Source organism: Acipenser ruthenus, chromosome 26, assembly GCF_902713425.1.
Source record: "Acipenser ruthenus chromosome 26, fAciRut3.2 maternal haplotype, whole genome shotgun sequence".
In the NCBI taxonomy this organism is placed as follows: Eukaryota; Metazoa; Chordata; class Actinopteri; order Acipenseriformes; family Acipenseridae; genus Acipenser; species Acipenser ruthenus.
In genome coordinates, this window is record NC_081214.1 from 26374605 (window position 1) to 26393213 (window position 18609).

Genomic DNA, 18609 nt, shown 5'->3' on the forward strand with positions numbered 1-18609 from the left:
TTTGTAAAGTGATTGTTTAGTAACACTCCAAAGCAATAAAGGAACTGTTTGTCAGTATCTCATCACAATAAAACTGTGATTGGAGAGCATTATCTTGGTAGTTGACCTTGTCTTTCCTTGCCAACTATTTGATGGTCATTTTCTCTAATCAGGGCACCGTTGCTTAATCACATCAGGTTGGTATGACATCCAGGCTCTTTTCACAATTAGCTGGTTTCTTAACATCTTAATCTCAGCTGTGTATTACTGCATTGATGCTGTTTAAGTACAACCCACTTGTGTGTCACTTGTGTTCAGTTTAGCTAACAGTTGTTCTAGGTTTAGAACTCAGCTTTGGAGCACAAGAAATAAACTGATCTGACAAAAAAAAAAAAAACACACATGGAATTAAGAAGGAAACAGAATGCTAGTCAAACCCTGCAAGGATCACACGCTCCCCCCGGAACCATGCAATCCCATCCAACCTCTTCATGTGGAGCCAATATCACACTGCATTATTAAACCACTGAAGAAAACATCGGGTTCAGTAAACTATAATTTGAAACTGTATTCAAAACATGATGGTGTGTGTTTGCTTGGATGCGCGCAGAGCAGTCCATGTTATAAGCACTGTCGTTTTCTCTAGCTGACAGGAACACACATCAGCGTGTATCTGTTAAACAGAGAACACCTCCCGATGATCACCATACAAACAAGGCAATGCTGATTGAATCCTCTCGTTATTTCCACTGTCATGTTGAAGAATATGCACCTGGAGAAGCTGGTTAGGCCAGTGCTAGAACAGCTTGAGTCTACAAGGTGTTGGAATGGCCCCATCATGTTGCATAGCCTCTGACACAATGTGCCAAGCCTAGGTGACAGTCGTACCTGAATGTCATGGCTGATGTATCATGGTGTGCATGCATTCTGAACAACTGCAAGCAAATGAACATCGGCTTTGCAGGGAAAGAGTCAAAGCAGCCTCTCCCACACCTAGCAACCCGTCACGGAGCACTGCAGCTCATTGCACTGTACAGTTTCTAACAGTTGTGTCTCAGTTTGTATAAAGTGTGCTGACCTCTGGGAACCACCTGGCAACTATCCTTGGGTGACCCTGGCCTCACTCCCTGCCAGGGAGGTGTTGACTTTGGGTAAACTTTTCTAAGGGTAGCATCTCATAAACACAGAGATACATTGTAAACAAGCATCTACTGCCCCGACTCAAGTGAAATCAATGACGTGACTTGTCTTGTGGCAGATACCTGAGGAATCAGCTCTTGTGTTGAGGGCTCTGGTCCTTATTCATTACCTGCAATCTCCTGGACAAGCCTCCTTGCTACAGAGACAGCTGATTAAATGCCAGCACAGCTTGTGATGGAGCTGGTTGTTCCCGGATCTCTTAGTAAGCATTTGTCTTTTACCCTTCCTTTCCACACATTGCGTAACACACTTTAAATCTCTAGAAACCAAAGCAGTATAAAATTAACCAGAGCCCTGGCTGGAAATGTCCAACGGCAAGATTGCTATAATGACTTCGATTGGCTATTGTCTTGTAGAACTGGCGGAGTGCAAGGAGCATGAATGGCATATTTCACCTGGCTTGCACATATGCTTGTTGAAACCCATGATTAACCCTTGGCCACTCGTATCATTGCTTCACAGCAGCAAAAGGATTTGGACAGGAAAGCTGGCAACAAATGAAGCAAGACATGAAATGTGCCTTTTTTTCTTCTTTTCTTGATGAGAATATGAAGTTTATTAAGCAACAAGTTCCAGTTAGGACTGGGACTCCACCCAAAGCAACATGGTTTTGCAATAGAGGAAAAACTTTTTTTTTTTCCAATATTCCCACTGAGAGGGTCTGGGACTTTGATGTTGCCCTGCTCTCAATACAGCCAAGGAGCAGCAGGCATCGGCAGAGGGACTCCACATGGGAATAAAAAAGGATTTCTTAGTAGTTGTATAATTGAATTACAGGGGATTGGATGAGTGAATGATTAAAAACAAGTTTCGACTTCAACATGCACTGTGTAGCGATTTGTCTGCTATTTTCTGGGAGAGCATTAAGACACGCAGACCTGCTGTACAGGTTATTGTCTCTAGAAACCACGTGCTGCAACATCTTGATTAGAACTCAACTCTCCTGCAGTTCCTGATTCACTGGCCCCTCACCGTTGTTTAATGAACTATTGAAACCCCTCTGAAGTTAAAGACCCCATGTTGTCCCGCTGGCACTGGAGTCGCTCAATGCTCGCTGCTGCGCTGGAGTGTTCTTTTCACAGGAAGCCTGTAACAGTCCTGTCCTCTCTCAAGGTGTAGCACTGGAATTCTATGGATGGGGGAAGCTAACAGAAGGAGGAGAGGTCCTCCTCAACATTGCTTCATCAGACGCTTCTCAAAGTACATGTAGTGCCTTTATTTTTCTGGTATTTTCATTTGTCATAAAAAAAACCCCAACAAATTCAGGAAAGGGGACTTTTATCAGTCTGCAAACGTCAGGCTTGGAGCCAAAGTGGATGGTAGCCAAGGGTCTTTAGTAGACCAAAGTGTGAGGAATTGAAACAATGCATGCTGTAGCTTCTTCATGTAAAGCAATACGCCTGCTTTTAAAAGACAGAATGTTTTTAACCACGATACAATAGGCTTCATCTGCAGTAGGCTTTTTTTTACATCTGTTTAATACTGTATGTCAAAATCTGAGCACTGTGGTTTGCCATTACGGAAGACCAATATTTCTAATAGGGGGATTCTGTCTGTTCTGTTTGTGTTGAAACAAAAGTATGATTCACCTTGTCACACTGCCTCACTGCAACTACTGCCACATTAACAGACATGAGTCTTTTACTTTTAAGGCTTCAAGGGTCAGCTGTCAATAACTTCTTAGCTGTGGATTAACTTGAATTCAATGAATATATCATGTTGCTCTGTTAATTGCACAAACACAAAAAGTTGATTCAATTAAAGTGGAGGTGTTTAAAATGAAGAGCAATTCCATCTGAAGCAGTGCATTCATCTCAGCTGGCATTTCCACGCATCAGGTGACACCTACTATTCAAGGGATACATAACCTTGCAGAGTGACTGGTAAAACTGCAGGGTGTCAGTCTCACTGTTAAACTGCAGAGTGTCAGTCTCACTGTTAAACTGCAGAGTGTCAGTCTCACTGTTAAACTGCAGGGTGTCAGTCTCACTGTTAAACTGCAGTGTGTCAGTCTCATTGTTAAACTGCAGGGTGTCAGTCTCATTGTTAAACTGCAGAGTGTCAGTCTCACTGTTAAACTGCAGAGTGTCAGTCTCACTGTTAAACTGCAGGGTGTCAGTCTCACTGTTAAACTGCAGGGTGTCAGTCTCACTGTTAAACTGCAGGGTGTCAGTCTCACTGTTAAACTGCAGTGTGGCAGTCTCACTGTTAAACTGCAGTGTGTCAGTCTCAGTGTTAAACTGCAGGGTGTCAGTCTCACTGTTAAACTGCAGAGTGTCAGTCTCACTGTTAAACTGCAGTGTGGCAGTCTCACTGTTAAACTGCAGTGTGTCAGTCTCACTGTTAAACTGCAGGGTGTCAGTCTCACTGTTAAACTGCAGTGTGGCAGTCTCACTGTTAAACTGCAGTGTGTCAGTCTCACTGTTAAACTGCAGGGTGTCAGTCTTACTGTTAAACTGCAGAGTGTCAGTCTCACTGTTAAACTGCAGTGTGTCAGTCTCACTGTTAAACTGCAGGGTGTCAGTCTCACTGTTAAACTGCAGAGTGTCAGTCTCACTGTTAAACTGCAGTGTGGCAGTCTCACTGTTAAACTGCAGTGTGTCAGTCTCAGTGTTAAACTGCAGGGTGTCAGTCTCACTGTTAAACTGCAGAGTGTCAGTCTCACTGTTAAACTGCAGTGTGGCAGTCTCACTGTTAAACTGCAGTGTGGCAGTCTCACTGTTAAACTGCAGTGTGTCAGTCTCACTGTTAAACTGCAGGGTGTCAGTCTCACTGTTAAACTGCAGGGTGTCAGTCTCACTGTTAAACTGCAGGGTGTCAGTCTCACTGTTAAACTGCAGGGTGTCAGTCTCACTGTTAAACTGCAGGGTGTCAGTCTCACTGTTAAACTGCAGGGTGTCAGTCTCACTGTTAAACTGCAGGGTGTCAGTCTCACTGTTAAACTGCAGGGTGTCAGTCTCACTGTTAAACTGCAGGGTGTCAGTCTCACTGTTAAACTGCAGGGTGTCAGTCTCACTGTTAAACTGCAGGGTGTCAGTCTCACTGTTAAACTACAGGGTGTCAGTCATGCTCTTTTAAACTGCAGAAAGATAGGCTGATGCTAAATTCAGTGCCGATAAGCAACCCCACCCAAAAGTGACAATATGATCTCTCTCAAAAGAGCGTTTTGTTTTCAACCACAGATCTGCTTCCCAGCAATCTCTCTTCACACACTTACAAGAAAATTATCTCGGGTTAGACAGTGTGGGTCACACATTTCAAATAAGAACAGCTGAAAAAGACCTTTGTTGACGCTGTTGTTGTTTTGCACAATGTAAAAGACATAATGGTGAACAAACATCCATTCGCCTTTTAATGCATGTATTTTTAGCTTGTTTTCAGCCTCTTGCTAATTGAAAGTAGCCTGAAACCGTTTGATTGTGTGAGATGTACAAACTCAGTTTAATAGTTTAGTGAGAAACAGTTGCTAGGGCAATTCAGAGAAAGGGTCATTGGAAACAGCATGAGAAGAGCTGGGTTCTCATTCATTCTTAGTGCTTTCTTATTTCATTCATAGTCAACCATATTGCACTGTGCTGCACTGTTATTAATGCAGAGCAGGCACACTCATTACAGTGTGGAAATCACATGTGCAATTCACAGACCTGCACAACCTGTGGACTGAATAGATACAAATACAATGGACAAACCTTATAGACTTGACCGTATGTTCCATTTCCAACCACTTCCACCAGCTCAAATATTCCAGAGGGATCCTAAAGGGCACACAGTCAGCAATTTAACAACAGAGCAAAACACAACAAGAAGCAGCAGAGACAGAACCATTTACAGTGTTAAACAAATCCATGAACTCCAGTGAAAACGCACCACTGCAATACAAATGTTCCATGCAGTGCGTCTCAGCCCGGACCCCTCCTCTAATTGGTTAGATCTGGACACCAATAAACCAACATAGCATAGGCATTATGAACAGAGGGGTGACAAGTGTACTGCAAAAGCAAATACGCACACAAAACAACTGGCTGATCAATCTAGTCAAAGCAATGACAAGGCTGTGACAAAAGTGTACTGATTTAACTAACATGGTACATGCTGTACTACTACTTAAATAGATTACAAAGTAGGTATGATGATACTTTTTTTTTTTATAATCTCCTAGATTAAGTACATTCACAATAGGCGAATGTTAAAATATTGATGAGATTAGCGGGTGGAAAGTATGCTATGATATACGTATACAACGCAACAGCGCTCTGCAGCATTTCAATCTACTGAACATTCCAATAAACGCTGCAGTGGCGTTTTAAATGCACATCTGCTTTACAAAACGCTATCTAATCTCATCGTTTAGAAAAACAAAACCACACATTTACAGTAACGGATTAAGTGAATGAAAGTTGTACTCACCCTAAAACATGATAAATCTATTTGGTCCAGGGTTTTAGCGGCGCGAGTGTTTGCCATTTTTAAAGTTTCAAAGTTTTTTTTGAAGTAAACATCTATAGATCGAGAGAAGACTTGGTGAAGTTGACGGGTTGGATGCGTGTCAGTCCATGGCAGCTGCAGCTGCGTGTCTGTGCGACAAACACAGGAAACTTCGCATTTAGTTAGACCCGGAAAACTTACTGAGGAAACCAAAAAAAAAAAAAAAAGTTTTTTTTCTTCCTAAAGAAAACAACTTCTCTAGCATTTCATAAGAACAGTCGCGATGATCTGACGCCCCGTGTGACACGATGAAATGCAGAAGAATGAAATAACACTATTATTATTATTATTATTATTATTATTATTATTATTATTATTATTATTATTATTATTATAAGTTAACTGCGTGAGAATACTCACAAATGTATTTTTTTTACAATTGGTAGAAACTATTTTAAGAGTTGGGTGTTGTGTTATTTCTAGTGCAGAGGAATGTGAGTCAGTGTGTTGTAGAACGCATCACAAAATCATGATGTTGTGAAGTGGACCTAACTGTACAGTACTGTGCCCTGTATCTACAGCCAGCAATGAACACTTCCTGTGCGCTCGAGTTTAACAGGAGCCTTCAGTGAACTCACTTTACTGTGGCGTGCCCTGGCACTGCAAGATTGCAATCTGTGTTGAAGCCTACAACAGAGCAATTTGCTATAATTATAGGTACTTATTATAGTGAAAATAAAGTATGGCTTTGCTCAGCTGCTTTGCATACTTTATTGCTTGAGACTCAAATTGCACAACAGTTTTCATGCACCCCCACCCCCCTACCATCCAAGGCAATTGCACTATGCACATATGCACTAAACAAAAAACCTATATAGTGAAACTGCCGCAGTTACAAAGTAAGACCACTGGGCGTCACTGTGTGTTATGAAAGAATCCCATAAAATGAAGAAGTACAGTAATTACAAACAATATAAAGGAGAGGGGATTATAGCCATCACATTCAGATTTTTTTGCAGATCCCTAATTAGCAGACTTAACTGCAATACTTTTCCAACTCTGAAAATCCTTCGCCTAAAAGCCAAGCAAACCTTACTGAGAGTCTGTCAGTATTTTGCAACAGGCGTGGGGGGCGTCACTGCTGAGGTCACTGTGATGTCATACAGTGCAGGAAATCCATGTTTATACATCAATACTGGAGCCACTCAGAGCAGCTCACTGAAAGAACCCCCTTCACAACATGCTAAGTTCTGCCCCTCCTAAGAGCCACACAGAGCTACCAAGCGGATTTCATCAGTGATCTGGGTGAATTGAGTCACTCAGTTACTTAACACACCCAGTGCTGACAGTATGACATCACAATCCACTCTCGCTTCTGCTTTTGCAGGTTCACAACGCTTACTAAGCTTCAGAAATCTTCCCTTTAAAACAAACCACCAAACCATGAAACTAATAAGTGGCCTGGTTTCTAAGCAGAATACATACTGGGTCTCAGTGATCGATCACACTTTCCTCCACTTGTTTGTGGCTCTGCTATTCATTAGATGATGTCAAGGCTTCCCTTGCTTGTGGTGGAAACTCTGCTGTCTAAATGAGTGATCACGAGTTCTGTGTATATTTAATCTGTTGAGATTGATGAGGTATGTTATTTCAGTTGACAAGCATTATTTTGTTCTAATGAAAACACAAATACTTGCGCTGTTCTTTGCTGGGTTTAAAAGCAGACTAAATTGCCTGTTTTCAAGAGCTTATAAATCATATATTTAGTTAATTCTCAGCTGGGGGATAGAAACATGCATGACAGACACAAGGTTACCACATGAGGAAAAGTGCTGGTTATATTTCATGCAGACATTTTATTGGCTTGTGTTACGTTACAATTTGCATTTCAACAACATTGCCAGTGTAAATACATTATTGTGAAACAACGCTTACAAACAGAAACCTGCAAAGTTATCATTGCTCTCGGGGATCACATATATACTGCAGTCCATCAATCAAGTGTTTTAGCCAGGAAAGAGGAGCGCGTGGAGGAGAGCTCAAAGTGAGATCGGAGGAGCTGGAAATGAATAGCAAACCCTGGATTGGAACTTCCCTTTTTCAGAAGCCACACTGGATAATGGCTATGCATTGTACCCAGGCAACACTCAGCTGTTCGACACTACACCTGAACAAACTTTCATATCCTTTTTCCAAACTTTCATTCACACTTCTTAGGAAATAAACCACATTAGCCCTTTAAAAAAATGACCCCAGTAAATTTGCTCTGTAATTTAGCAGTTTTCCTAAGTTTTGCCCATGGTTGTGCTATGCATTTACCATAGTGGCATACATGGTCTTTACAATGCTTACCTAAGCATGCTTTATTACACTCTGCTATGCTTTTACTATGGGACACTTTTCTAAGGGTTAACCCTTCTTACACTTGGTGGGAGTATAAAACAAAAAGAGAAAAAGATTACACCCTAATGGGAGGATTACAGTATCTGGCTTTGAAGGTAAACCCCATTTTGTTTCAATGCAAAAATATTTATATTCAAAAACTTCCCAAGGACCTTCTTCAAGGTAATGCTGTACCATAATAAAATGACTAATGGTACATTCTGTGCTCTTTTAGTGTGTCCAGTAATATCATACAAATCAAGGAGGGGAGTATCACTGTACTCGCAGGGGAAATGCAGGGGTGAACCTGATCGCTGCAGTCATTGGTGGGTTTGTTTTTTGGTGATCTCAAGATAATATTGCTGGATCATCTCCCCTTTGCTGATGATGCTACATCATGGACTTTTTATTTAATTCTTTCAGATTAAAATGTACCGCACCAGTAGGGTAATAGAACCTCGAAAATGGTCATATCGATTCACCACTGACGCATTCAAAAAACAAACTACAATTTAAATAATTTAACACTACTTCAAATTATACATCTCATAAATATCTTAATAACAAACTTGTTAAGTTTACAAAAACGTTATTTTTTCAACAGAAAAAGCTGCGAGTTGTTGAGGCTCACATTGCACTATACAGTATGTTACCCCCCCCCCCCCCCCCAGCACACCAATACATAGAAATGAGCTTCAGCCTAAAAAAGAAGCTTTAAATAAACAGGGAACTGTTGCAAAGCCTTAATGATCCGGCTCTAGAGAGCATTCGGGATGCTGAAACAGTCAGGCTTATCTTCACACTGTGTGCAACTCTACCAGAATACATCATCCATCCTGTTCAATCTGAGCATCACAGGACAGATTACAACATAACCTGTCTTTACTGAGATGACAAACTGACACCAAATAATACTCACACAGCACACACCCTGTAGTGTGTGTTCTAGTTTCGGGGTGACTCAGTGTTTATAAAGAACTGAATAAAGGGTTTGAAGATAACCCTACAGCTACTGGGCTGTTTCTTGCTTATTTTGAAACGTTTAGTTTTTCCCTTTTAGAATGTATATATATGTATGTGGACTGCTGTTCGTACAGCTGGTATGAAATGGCTGAAGTGACCAGCTGGTATGGATTAGTTTCAGTTCTGTATGGACCTCCAGTCACCTCACATCACTGTGTCCATGTTATGGAAAATTGGAATTTATTGCAATTCTATTTTTAAATAACATTTAGCCACCGGGTGGCGCTATGTGTAATGTAAAAATCTTATTAAGAATAAGTAACAAGGACACGTGATTTTAACCTCTATATAGTTAGACTTTACATTCCCTATGGATTTAGATATGATAATTTACTGTTATTTCTTCGGGCTCAGGTACAGTGACTGAACAGTAAGTGGAAGACTAAGAGGTCTGGTTGGTTCTGGAAGTGGGGTGAAGGTCTTGATTTCAATCCAGCTGTGGATTACTCTAGTAAATGTAGGATGACAGGGAACCTGACACCACAGCCTATCTGCTCCATCTTTACAGAAATGTGTGCTGAAGAAAACAAATACAAGGTGTTTTGCTGAAATGTCAATTCTTAAAAATGTTTAATGTAGGTGCACAAACCCCCCTCCCCAAAATACATCAAAATAAACCCCACTCCATTGCAAATCACTGTAAGGTTCAATATTTCAACCAGCCAGCCAGTCTGTCTGTCTGTCTGTCTGTCTGTCTGTCTGTCTCAAGGACCATATGAAAACTGTACATTATAACAACACCTTGAACTGTAAAAACGAGGTCAGGTCAAAAACTTGTTGAGAGTCTGATCTCCATGAAGAAGAAATTCAAGTAGGAAAGTTCATTTTTTTTCTGATCAAAAACTCCCTAAAGAATACAAAAAGGTAGTTTCCTTGTGTTCGTATGTGCAGTTTAAATCGCTTGTCTGTTTGTTGGTTTGCTTCTTGTTTTTTTTCTGTGAGATGCCGTCATGCAGGTTAAACAGGTTGCAGGCTAGTCCTTCCTCTACCAGATATCACTTGTAAGTTCCCTAGAGGACAGCGGTGCAAACATAGTGTTGAAATGAATTTGGGGCTTGTTTCTTTGAACAGTGCTGTTGTGTGCTACCTGCCCGTTCAGGAGTGCCATTGGGATATTACGGTACAGGTGATGGTTTCCCAGGGAGTTAAACTGTGTGGGGCGTGGGGGCGGCTCGTATTCATAGCCTCTGCAGTAATGTCTCATTTGTGGGTGGTTCTTTTGATGAAAGTCTGGGATCTCTGCGTGGGAGGGGGCCAGCGTGGCGGATGTGGTCGTCATGGCGATGGTGGACACAGTTTGGAGGTCTCCGAACAGGCCCTGCTCTCCGGAGTCCAGGACCTGCCTCCGAGACAGCGTCTCCTTCTTCTTGGCAGGCATCTCGTACAGTATCTGCTTCCAGAATTTGGATTTGAGCTGGTTGCACTTGGGGCCTGTCCACTTGACCACGGAGAGCAGTTTAATGGTGTGTTTTAAGGCCTCCACCTCCTGGTAGTTCATGACCCCCTTGAGGTCCGTGCATTCGATCATGATGACCTTGATCTCCCCTGTCACCAGCATGCTGTGGAGTCTGCTCTCCAGCTGGAAGATGCTCCAGCCCCGCTTGGTGATGAACTCCGGTGTCAGCACGATGATCAGCCTCCTGCTCTGCTCCACGCACCTGGCCAGGTCTTCAATGTAGACTGCGGGAAGAAAGCACAAAACACAACATGGATCAACGCTGTCAGCCAGTCAGTCTGGACTAGGGTTACCATATGACTCCTCTATACTAGGACAGCATGGGACAGTTCAGGCTTGTCAATGCATTCAGGTAAGTGTAGTCCTGCTGTGAAAGGTACCTGAGACAGGTCAAACGTATCAGAATGCATTGGGATGTCAGCTGAAAAGACGGAACTGTCCCAAACTGTCCTAGTGGAGTCATATGGTAACCCTAGTCAGGAGGCAACAGCTAAAATAGGCAACCGCTAAAATAGGCAACAGCTAAATTAGGCAACAGCTAAAAATGGATTAGCTGTTACTGCAATGGGTTTAATTCCTATGAATTACAATGGATTAGCTGTTACTGCAATGGGTTTAATTCCTATGAATTACAATGGATTAGCTGGTATTGCAATGGGTTTAATTCCTATGAATTACAATGGATTAGCTGGTATTGCAGTGGGTTTAATTCCTATGAATTACAATGGATTAGCTGGTATTGCAATGGGTTTAATTCATATGAATTACAATGGATTAGCTGGTATCGCAATGGGTTTAATTCCTATGAATTACAATGGATTAGATGGTATTGCAATGGGTTTAATTCCTATGAATTACAATGGATTAGCTGGTATTGCAATGGGTTTAATTCCTATGAATTACAATGGATTAGCTGGTATTGCAGTGGGTTTAATTCCTATGAATTACAATGGATTAGCTGGTATTGCAATGGGTTTAATTCCTATGAATTACAATGGATTAGCTGGTATTGCAATGGGTTTAATTCCTATGAATTACAATGGATTAGATGGTATTGCAGTGGGTTTAATTCCTATGAATTACAATGGATTAGCTGGTATTGCAGTGGGTTTAATTCCTATGAATTACAATGGATTAGCTGGTATTGCAATGGGTTTAATTCCTATGAATTACAATGGATTAGCTGGTATTGCAATGGGTTTAATTCCTATGAATTACAATGGATTAGCTGGTATTGCAATGGGTTTAATTCCTATGAATTACAATGGATTAGCTGGTATTGCAGTGGGTTTAATTCCTATGAATTACAATGGATTAGCTGGTATTGCAGTGGGTTTAATTCCTATGAATTACAATGGATTAGCTGGTATTGCAATGGGTTTAATTCCTATGAATTACAATGGATTAGCTGGTATTGCAATGGGTTTAATTCCTATGAATTACAATGGATTAGCTGGTATTGCAGTGGGTTTAATTCCTATGAATTACAATGGATTAGCTGGTATTGCAATGGGTTTAATTCCTATGAATTACAATGGATTAGCTTGTATTGCAATGGGTTTAATTCCTATGACAGGAATAATAACCATTCTGTGGGAGCATTCATGGAGCACTCTGTTTATATCACAAGTGCAGTGTATGTTAAAGAAATGGGATTAACCCTACACTAACACGCGGAATGATGGGAATTAGGTACTCTAGAACTCAACACAAATTGTATAAATACATCTATTTACTATACTGTGTGTCTAGGTATAAACGGCTATGACTATATTAGCAGTGAATACAGTACCTCAAACATTAAGTAAGAACCGATGAAACTCTCTAGAGCTTTGGCAGCGGCTGTCTCGTGCTGCTTAATTAGACAAGACCAAGTTTGTCATCTGCATTGGGATTTAAGAGTGCTGGGTTTCTAGGAATCGCATTAATTAAAAGAGAGACAGAGAAAAAAAAGGCTGCTCTTGATTTATACTAATAGACTAATAGCAGCCTGCTGTCTAGAGAATTACGAGATACACAGCGAACCATTAACTGTGAGAGCCATGCCTGGGTTCCGAGACCAAAACAATAGTGGCAGCCACAGTGAATAGTGGAGCGCAGCAGCGATAAATCATGCATGTGCTGTTTCAGTGCATTTTAAAAGGGGCCGGCAGTCTCAGGAGAGAGGTCCTGAATGACACGTCAAGCAGCTCTTTGCCTTACATTTGATCAGGGATTAGAACCTATGAGAGGTCTACAGAGTGTGTCCTGCAAGATTGCTGCTGGGCAATGAAGATATACAGTGTTCAGGCTGAGCTAGAGATGGGAGAGGAAGCCACTGCATTGAACAGATGGAAGCAGTGGAGCCAGGTTTATCCTTAGGGTAACTCGAGCCTTCCCCACACTGCTCTTACTGGGTTTTCAACGTTAAAGAAGGAATTAAATAAGAGACCCAAATACAATCTGCGTGGGGTTAAGAAGCAGATGACAATACCAGCCTCAGGCTGTGTGAGTCAGTGCAGGAAACATGGGGAGCTCACTCAAATCCAACAGGTCACTGAATTGAGATGAACCCCTTCCAAAATCCCCCAAACCCTGCCTCAGAATCTTCTGCATTGACATGGGCAAAGAGGCGTTTTACTGGCTGTGAACAAAAATGATTCAGAAGAACTGAACCCAGTGGGAACCCTGACACTGAAGCACAATGTGGGATTAGCCTGGATTGCTTGCAGAATGGAATGAAGTGTATGTAGTAGATGGTCATGGCCACTAGAGGGCAGCCTGTACTGCACTGTTGTCTCTTTAAACCCTGTACCAGCACATTGCTTTACCTGTCTCCTGCCATGCCTTGAACACAGTGTGCAGGCTTTACACAAGGCTTGTACATTACCCGCAATAAAGTGTGCATTTGAATATTAAACCACTGAATGTTTAAGCTTTTAGCGCTCTATAAAAAAGCATGAATACATTTTCCCAAAGACTGATTTTATTACATGTCTGGTGCTCTAACTGTGAGCTAAGATGGATTTATTGCAACACATTTTACATTCAATTTACATTTGTAGGATAATCTGATGCTTACACTACTCATTGCCTATGAAATGTTAATTTACAACTGCTTGTTATGCACAGGGTATTTATTACCCACTGAAAGGGCCTCAGTCTTCACGAGTGCGTTCACAAACTTGGTTTGTGTATTTGCATTGTAAAACACATCAGCACAATTATCCCTGCAGAGATACCGAAGCCGAATCACTAAATAATCAATCAGCAATCATCATACCGAATCAGCATTAGAGATAGTTTAAAGGGTAATTTCATCCAGTTTTAAGAGAAAAAAAACTTACTAGACAAGAATATGGAGACCGCTGGACAAGCAGAAAGAAAACGCTTGGCTTTTCACTATGATATACAGTATCAGCTTTTACAGAAAAGTTTCTATTTGGGTCTGTTTATTTCTAGGAACATTAAAATAACTCAGGTCAAGAAACAGACCAAATATCTCAACATCTGTCTGTCTGTCACTGCCTAGAATGTGAGCGCCATAGCTGTCTCCAAACTTTTATCATCGACTCCTAACCCCCTTAAACCTTTCAGATTACATGTGGGCATAACCTCATAACACATACATGACTCTAGCAATAATAAGAATGTGTGATTAAGAGGAACCCGGTTACTGTTCTGCATGTGCGTGCAGCAGCTGTTTATTTGTCAGAATCAGACGCTGCTCTACTTGGCTGCCCTCGTGTCCAGCAGTGTTTCTGTAAGGTTTCTCGGTGCTCGAGGAGTTCAGATATTCCTACACAGCAGCTTGTGACAGTATTACTCACTGCTGCTGGGCATGAGGTCACGGCTGGGAATGAAGAGCTTGTATCCATAGTGCTTTTCCAGCACATCCGGCAGGATTTCCAGAGCAAACTGCTCCTCCTCACTGCTCTCCAGGTCCATCGAGTCCAGCTCTACTTTGCTGTAGGTCAGATAAGCGTCGTATTCCTTGTTGTCTGTAAAAAGAAACGGACAGTCATACACAGCAGCAGCAAGAGGTGGCAGGGTGAATCACAAAGGAAACGTTGCCTTCTTTTATTATTTATATGTTTTAAAGAGCTTCCAAATACTGTTTTAATAGATAATGCTTGCCTTTTCTTATGATTTGTGCAATCACTCTGAGTGTTACAATCACTTTCCTCTAGTGTTCAGTTACTCTGTATTTGTTACTGAGCATGCCCGGAGATTCCTGGCTGCCAGGCATTGGCAAGCTTCCTCATTCCATTCAGATCATGTGACCATGTGGCCTCTCAACTCCAATGCATGCTGTGTAGGTAGAGTAGGTGGGCCTGGCAGAGTTCTTTGGAATTTCTTCAAGGCATGTTTCTTGAACTCAGCAGGCCCTGCCGCTGTTCCGATTCACTCTCATCCCTTGACTTACCGTCTTCTGTTTCATCGCTCCCGAAGTGTCTCCTGTAGCACAGCATGATCTCCACGTTGTAACACTTGTAGACAGCGGTGAGAAGACCCAGCACCAGCAGGATCGCTCCCAAGCCTCCTGCCAGCTCCAGTCTGTACAGATCTGTGCAAGGAAACAGAGGTCAGAGAACCAGGACAGTGCTGTGCTGTGCTGACGCAGAGAGGGCAGAGACCCAGCAGGGCAGGGCAGGGAGGAAACCGCCACTCAATTAAAATCAATACAAAGGCACCAGTCTTTTTGCACCTGCTACACTTACTTGCTGATATATTGATTGATAGTAAAACCTTTTCCAACACTAAAGAATACATGTAAGTGCACGTACTTCTTTACCAGTGATCAGCAGTGATCATTCAGACCTCTTTCCTGACAGATAGCACTATCTGTGCTGAAAGCAATCTATCTATCTATCTATCTATCTATCTATCTATCTATCTATCTATCTATCTATCTATCTCTGCACTGTTGCTTTGGGATGGCTCCTCCGCCTCTCATGTAATACCAGCCATCAATCCTTAAGGACAGGTCATTTTTCATGTTTGAGTTCTCTGCAGCTTTCTTCATATATTACTGTCCAGTTGACAGTGATACAGTACAACATATTGCAAATGCTTCCTGGCTTTGTGTTCCACTAGCCTGTACAATCTAAAGATGTTGATCTTCAGCAGATTAATGCTAGCAATAAATTGTCCTTTCCAGAATATATATGTATGTATTTGTTTTTTGTTTGCTGTGGTCTCATTTCTTTTTCTTTCTGGTTGCAGTGCTGTTGTCCATGGCAGTGCTTTCCTCTCAGGTACTGCAGGTGGAGAATCTCACCTTGTCTTTATATCTATCAAGCCTATTAGAGGTAATGATCTCTGGAGAGAATGACTGATGGGATCAGGGCTGGCAGGATCCATACAAAGTCCATCAATTCCTCCCATGTCATTAACCATGTCTTGATCTCTCTGCAGTGTTTCCTATGGTCACCAGTAGGGCAAGATTATTATTCTTAACCCGGAAAATAGAAACTGAACAATCCTTAAATTGAATTTATCATTTTAAACCTCTGGGAGCTGAGCTAGAAAAGCAGAAAGGTTTGAAAAAAAAACTTTAGCTTGCATTAAATACTGTGATAATAACACTCTCATTAAAACGGACAAAACTCTATGTGCATCTGTCAATTTCTCTTGCAGTAATACAAATCCCTTATTGAAATGTACTGCATGAAAAAATCCCAGAAGGTTATTCAGAACTGTACCACTAGAGGGCACTAAAACCTCTTTAAATACAAAGTAACTAACATGGTTCTAATACAAATGCTATGAATCGTGCCAAAGACAGTGCTCTGTGCTCATGCTTGAAGACCTAATGTCTGTTTAAGTAATCCAGGCATTCTGATTGGCTGAGAGAATGAATGCTACCTCTATACCTTAAGGAACATTGTGGTCTATTTTTTTCTGCTGAAACAAGATTGCCCCTCCTGGGCTTTTTGCCCCACTGTACAGGAACAATGAATACTTGCATGTGAATCACCTTACTCTTTTATTTGGGGGCATCAGCAGACTAAGAACACAGCTTATAGATTCAAGGGTTACATGACTACAGAATAAGACAGCTAGTGTAACCTTTATTAAACAGTTAAGCCACACAGTACAATGACTACTGACAAGGAATAACGATTCTTAGGAAACATCAATAACTTTGGGTATTTCTGTGTATGGGCAAGCTGATTGGAAAGTAAACCTATCGATTTAGTCCTGAAAGACTATTATGCACGGCTCAGTTTTACCCCTATGTGCCTATTTGAGAGGCAGCAGCAGTGCTTATAACCACATACCACAAACCCCAGTGTTAAGAGCGCTGAAGACCCATTGAACTCCTGTTCTGTGCAGGCAGCGCTCCTTGATGAGATGCACTATGGGCACACACATTCTCTTCCGATCACCTCTTCCATTATAACAGCAGCAGCAGCAGGGTGTCTGTCCCAAACAGCAGGGTTTCATTCCTATCATCCCTCTCCAGGGAGCTATCACTGATAACATGTGTATGTTAATGAGGCCTGTCAGAAGGATGTACCTCTTTTCTGCAGAATGGCGCTGCCGTGTCTGCGTCCGATGCGGTTCTCCACGTAGCAGGTGTAATTCCCAACGTCGTTTTCTTCCACAGCGTCAAAAGTCAGGCAGAGTTCCACCTCCTTCTCCCCCAGGTACTCTTTGATCGTCCTGGAAGAGAAACAACAGAAAGAAAAGCGTGAATATGTAACCAGATATAACCCAAACAAACAGCTCGCTGTTCAATCCAACAGCAGCTTTCTTTATTATACTGGGTATGGTTCCTACTGAACTAAATCTTAACCTCTACATTGATGGAATGTTTGCAAGGTTAGACAAAAACAAAACAAATGAAAGATGTGTGACAAACGCTGCGGCACATTACAAGAATGACATGAACCATTTCAGGGGGTGATTTTTCCACAGAAAGCCCACCTATTAGTATTATCTGTGCTGGAATTGACTGAACAGCACTAGTGGTAAACTTGAGAAAAGTTTTATCAACATATGACTGGACATTAAAAACTGTAACAGAGAGAAGGATTCTGAAGTCCCACTGGATGACTTTCTAGACAAACCCAAAAGTGGACTACTCACTTGACCCACCCACACTCATCATCATACACAGGATAGAAGGTTTGTGTCGTGTGGGAAGTTTAACTCCAGAAACTGGTCACAAACACGTCTTCACAGCGCACTTTTACCCAATTATCAATCAAATCAGCAAGTCAAAAAGGTATGTGGGCAATAGTGGACTTAACAGGGAATGATGAATGCATTTTACAGTTTTCAAATATTGTACAATAATGTTTCATGTTCGCAAGCCTCTTCATTTCACCACAAAGGTTAAATATATTTTGTTGATTAAAAAAAACATCATGGTTTGAATAGATGCATATAATCACAGACTTAAGTTAAAACAATCAGCTGTTACTGCTAATTGTAAATCTAATCTATCAATAAAATGCATCAACAATGTGCACAGCGTTCCTTCTAAATAGCCAGTGTAGCTGAATTCACGGGCTCTTGTTTTGTTAATATGTCGAGCTTTTGGGCTACTCTGGTTTGCTGTGTTTGGTTTCTTAATATTGCAATTTAGGTCTTAAGCGATTATACATATAAATATAGAGCACAGGATTGTGTCTCATACCGCTTATCATTGAAGAGCAGGATGAGGGCTGATTTAACCCGCGTGTGGGTGGAATGCTCTAAGTGCAGTAAACACATGGGCTGTGATCCAGTAACCAGCATGTGGGTGGAATGCTCTAAGTGCAGTAAACACATGGGCTGTGATCCAGTAACCAGCGTGTGGGTGGAATGCTCTAAGTGCAGTAAACACATGGGCTGTGATCCAGTAACCAGCGTGTGGGTGGAATGCTCTAAGTGCAGTAAACACATGGGCTGTGATCCAGTAACCAGTGTGTGGGTGGAATGCTCTAAGTGCAGTAAACACATGGGCTGTGATCCAGTAACCCGCGTGTGGGTGGAATGCTCTAAGTGCAGTAAACACATGGGCTGTGATCCAGTAACCCGCGTGTGGGTGGAATGCTCTAAGTGCAGTAAACACATGGGCTGTGATCCAGTAACCCGCGTGTGGGTGGAATGCTCTAAGTGCAGTAAACACATGGGCTGTGATCCAGTAACCAGCGTGTGGGTGGAATGCTCTA

At 41.7% G+C, this 18609-nt stretch overlaps 2 protein-coding genes across 8 annotated transcripts in view; both read right to left on the reverse strand.

The window, feature by feature from the left end:
- LOC131701672 (mitogen-activated protein kinase kinase kinase kinase 4-like) overlaps positions 1-6161 on the reverse strand; it is a 39113-nt gene extending 32952 nt beyond the window's left edge. For 3 of the 5 annotated variants that reach the window (XM_059000999.1, XM_059000998.1, XM_059000997.1), the window contains exons 1-2: positions 5587-6160; positions 4869-4934 (exon numbers count right to left, since the gene is read on the reverse strand). In XM_059000999.1, coding sequence (XP_058856982.1) covers positions 4869-4934; positions 5587-5643 — 123 coding nt within the window. In that variant the 5' untranslated portion in view covers positions 5644-6160. Of the gene's footprint in view, positions 1-4868; positions 4935-5586 lie in introns of all 5 variants that reach the window. The other 2 variants (XM_059000996.1, XM_059000995.1) reach the window with 1 other exon arrangement.
- A 2498-nt stretch (positions 6162-8659) lies between these two features.
- LOC117430533 (X-linked interleukin-1 receptor accessory protein-like 2) overlaps positions 8660-18609 on the reverse strand; it is a 147067-nt gene continuing 137117 nt past the window's right edge. For all 3 annotated transcript variants that reach the window (XM_034902807.2, XM_059001398.1, XM_059001397.1), the window contains 4 exons: positions 16968-17113; positions 14871-15011; positions 14275-14445; positions 8660-10689 (listed from right to left, as the gene is read on the reverse strand). In XM_034902807.2, coding sequence (XP_034758698.2) covers positions 9995-10689; positions 14275-14445; positions 14871-15011; positions 16968-17113 — 1153 coding nt within the window. In that variant the 3' untranslated portion in view covers positions 8660-9994. The remainder of the gene's footprint in view (positions 10690-14274; positions 14446-14870; positions 15012-16967; positions 17114-18609) is intronic.